We start from the raw sequence: 3,750 nt of genomic DNA, 5'->3' as shown, positions 1-3,750 counted from the left end.
TTGATAAACGTGGACCAACTGATTATGATACAAAAGTATACCCTTTGATCCTTTTAGAGATTTATAAGTCCTTGCACTAACTGTTAAGGACACCAGCCCCAACAAAGGGGTGGGCCGGGCCGGGCTCTCCTAGTCAAACCCGGACCAGGGGTCGGGCCGCTATGGTCGGGCTATGGTCGGGCCGGGCTGGCGGGCCTTACCCTTTTATTTTTTTTATTTTTTTTTGCTAAAATGGTGGGCCAAGGCCGGGCCGGGCTGAAATTTCAGGACCCAGACCAGGCCAGGGTTAACGGCGGGCTAAGGTCGGGGCGGGCGCTTGTGCCAGTCGCATAAAATAACGGGCTAGGACGGGATGGGTCCGCCAGCCGGCCCCGTCTTGATGATGGCTCACTCTATTGATGACCATATTTATCTCACTAGTTTGACATACATCCTTTCCACAAAAATTTACCTCAAATCAACTCTTCTAAAAATACAGTTCAAATCACAACCATATAACCATATGCATTGACTGTTAAATCATACAAATGGGCGTGGCCTGTTCGAACGGAGGAAGGACGACACCACTCAACAACACAAGGAAGATTCCATCATAAAATCAATTGGCAATAGGACGAGCAGCCCCTTAGTTACAAAGTGGTACAATCTTTATTTCTCTTTCAATGTGGGACACTCACATGTGGGTTAACACGGAATTCTTCACATCGACTTGTACAAGTAAACAATAAAATGGTACTCGTAATCAAAATTGATTGACTTGAGTGGTCTATGGAGACTTTTATGTTTTACAAGTGATTAGAAATTCAATTCTCTATTCGAAAGATACACCATTGTGTATAAGTGTATAAATTTTAACCGTTAATATAATATGACAAAATTTTCATTTGTAGAAGTGTATAAATTTTAACCACTTAATTCCATGCTAAAATAATCTAAAAATGTACAACGGCTTATTTAATAATGATCAAAAGTCGTCCTACTTCAGTTACCACAACATTGCATATTTGCATGGACATACAAAATCCCAAAACACGACAATTATTCGTACGATTCCTTCCTTTCTAAATCCGGATTCCATTACCCCCTTATCCACGTCATTGCACCACCTTCCTTTCTTTTTGTTACCATCTCATTAGTTATTGTTCCGCGTTTTATCGGGCGCGATGCCCCAATTTAGCTAATCGCTCGACCGACCTCGTTAGGATTTAGGGGGAATCAAAATAGATGAGTAAACTGCCTTTCACCTGGCTAGAAACGTCTAGACACCATAGAAGTTACTATACTTACATACAAGACAAGCGTGTAAAAAAGACATAATGTAAAATACTTAGAACACATCTTGGGTAAAATGCTAAAACTAAGTACATCAGAAGTATATTAACAGAAATTGATATGATCCACATGTAAGAATATTGGGTCCAATACTATTTATGTGGACACACTATTATCTGATTTTATTTGTTTTCTATCGTTTAAGTTTAACCCAATATAATGATCCATTCGGATAATATAATACGGGCATATTAATCACGTCGTATAAAGTATGGGCCGGATATCTTAATTGTGTAGATACCCATTAGGTTACTAATGCATGATGGGCACATTAGATTAAGGAAACTATATAAAAGTCATCCTCAGGTTATGATCCCAGAAGACACAATAATCTAATCTCCCCGCACCCCATCGGTAGAGAGATCCCCATGGTATGTGTGTCTACTAGAAGACATAATCCCGAATACCGTCCCTTCGCATTTATTTATTCCAACCTCTCGTCATGTAATCAGACACTTCCGCATCTAACATTTACCGATTAATTTAGTATGAAGTTATGATCTCATAAGTATTTAATTCTAACAAGTGGTATCAAAGCCACTTTCATATTAAATTATTTGGGATTGGATAAATAATACGTGAATTTTTTCTGCGTTTCAGTATTGTCTGGATGATTTATTATCCTCCTTGTAAATCTTTGTTTGTGATTCATGATAAGTATCATGCAATTTGCCATAAAGTATCTTTTGTCCACTAACTCAGTTTGCAAAATTCCTTTGCTTTGGTTTGTGGAAATTTGTGAAAAGGTCAGGTGTTATGCGCCAATGTTTCAATTCATTCGTAGCCCGCATATATTGGGGATTAATTTAATTTTTTTCGGGATTAAGCGCTTTCGGGATCTATGGTTTGAAGTTTTTGATATATTAAAGTGGTCTATTGATCTTTCGATTATGATCATCATTCATGTGGTTTTGGTTTGCAGCTTTTGATAATAATTAAGATTTGTCAAACTTGTGTTCGTTTGGGTGTGATATAGCTAACGTGAAAATATGGGCAAGAAAATTGTTTATCTGCCACTTCACGTCTTCACGGTTAATCACTATTAAGGATTCACGGTTAATCATTATTAAGGATTCGTTTATAGCTCAATACGGCTTGATAATAACTTTTTTTTTTTTTGACAGCAACAAATAGCATAGCTTACACAAGAGCTCCCTGAGCAAGATTATGAGCTATCTTCACTCCCCTAAGACAGAAACTAAGAGAGCACCAATGAAAATGAGACGCAATAGACTTAATATCATGGATAATGCAGTTGATAGATGCAATCGGCTTTTCCGCTCCCGCAACCTGCAAAACCAAGTTAAGACAATCCGTAACAAGTCTAATATGAAGGTACCCCTCGTCCAAGGCCCATTTAAGCGTCATGATAGCTGCATGTCCTTCGGCATGAAGGGCAGAAGAGGCAAACGAGCGAGCGTGAGCAGTGTTCCTTAAGGTCCCATTACCATCCAATAAACACCACCCCATGCCAGCACTTCTATCATCCCTCCAAGCAGCATCACACTTGACAGTACAAACATTTCCGCACCCAGGTCCACCAACAATCCAATAGGGGAAGGAGTTTCTAACCCTCTTAGCTAACCCAAAATCAGGGGAGGAGTCCACCAAGGATGCTGGAAGGAGGCTAGCATCCTTACTGCACACAACCTCCTTCATACACTGAATGTCACCAAGAATAGAAAGTAGAGCATTCATAGGCCAAGGGCGACGATTCTTGAAGATCATATCATTCCTGCAACACCAAATTCTCCATAGGGTAGCGATTAGGGGAAAAATGAGGGAGTTAGGATCTGGGCCACTTAGGAAATAAGTAACCCAGTTAATGACCCAAACCCTAACATCAATGTCCACCCCTCCCGTGATTTTAAGTCCTAAAGGGCAGCCAAACCATAGAGCCTTTGCAAAGCTACAATCTCTAAACAGGTGAGAACTAGATTCCACACAAGGAGATGAGCCATCACAAAGAGTACAGGAGGAGCGCCAATTCATTTTTTGTCTAAGGAATTCAGAGCCCAATGGAAGGGCATTAGCCATAAATTTCCATAAAAACACCTTTAGCTTGTTAGAGATAGGCAACTTCCAGAGTTTATATCTGCAAAAAGCCACAATTGTTGCAGACATTCTAGAAAGATCAGCAGGCGAGGTAGGTCCATTGGTTAAGGCCATAACAGCAACATAATATCCCGACTTGACAGTGAATGCACCATGTTTAGAGAATTTCCAATAGAAGGAGTCATCCGAGGGTTGACACGGGATATAACTTGCGAGGATTTTCTTTATAACTCCCTCACCCGGATCGAAACCAAGAGAAGAGAGATCTCATCTCCTATGACTATCATGAAGGTCACTAACCAGTAACGCGGGATCAATAGGAGCATCAAAAACCTCTCTACAAAGATCATGAAGACTATCACC

At 40.2% G+C, this 3,750-nt stretch overlaps 1 protein-coding gene across 1 annotated transcript; it reads right to left on the bottom strand.

The window, feature by feature from the left end:
* Positions 1-2,472: 2,472 nt before the first annotated feature.
* Positions 2,473-3,501, bottom strand: LOC141640592 (uncharacterized). Its single transcript, XM_074449325.1, has one exon. The coding sequence runs from the start codon at positions 3,499-3,501 to the stop codon at positions 2,473-2,475; it is 1,029 nt and encodes a 342-aa protein (XP_074305426.1).
* Between the last annotated feature and the right edge of the window lie 249 nt (positions 3,502-3,750).

Source organism: Silene latifolia, unplaced genomic scaffold (assembly GCF_048544455.1).
Source record: "Silene latifolia isolate original U9 population unplaced genomic scaffold, ASM4854445v1 scaffold_95, whole genome shotgun sequence".
NCBI lineage: Eukaryota > Viridiplantae > Streptophyta > Magnoliopsida > Caryophyllales > Caryophyllaceae > Silene > Silene latifolia.
Note: the sequence above shows the minus strand (reverse complement) of the source record. Positions and strands in the feature narration are given on the sequence as shown.

Excerpts from the sequence above, each read along its gene's own strand:
- LOC141640592 (XM_074449325.1), bottom strand. The coding sequence starts at position 3,501 with ATGGCCTTAACCAATGGACCTACCTCGCCTGCTGATCTTTCTAGAATG.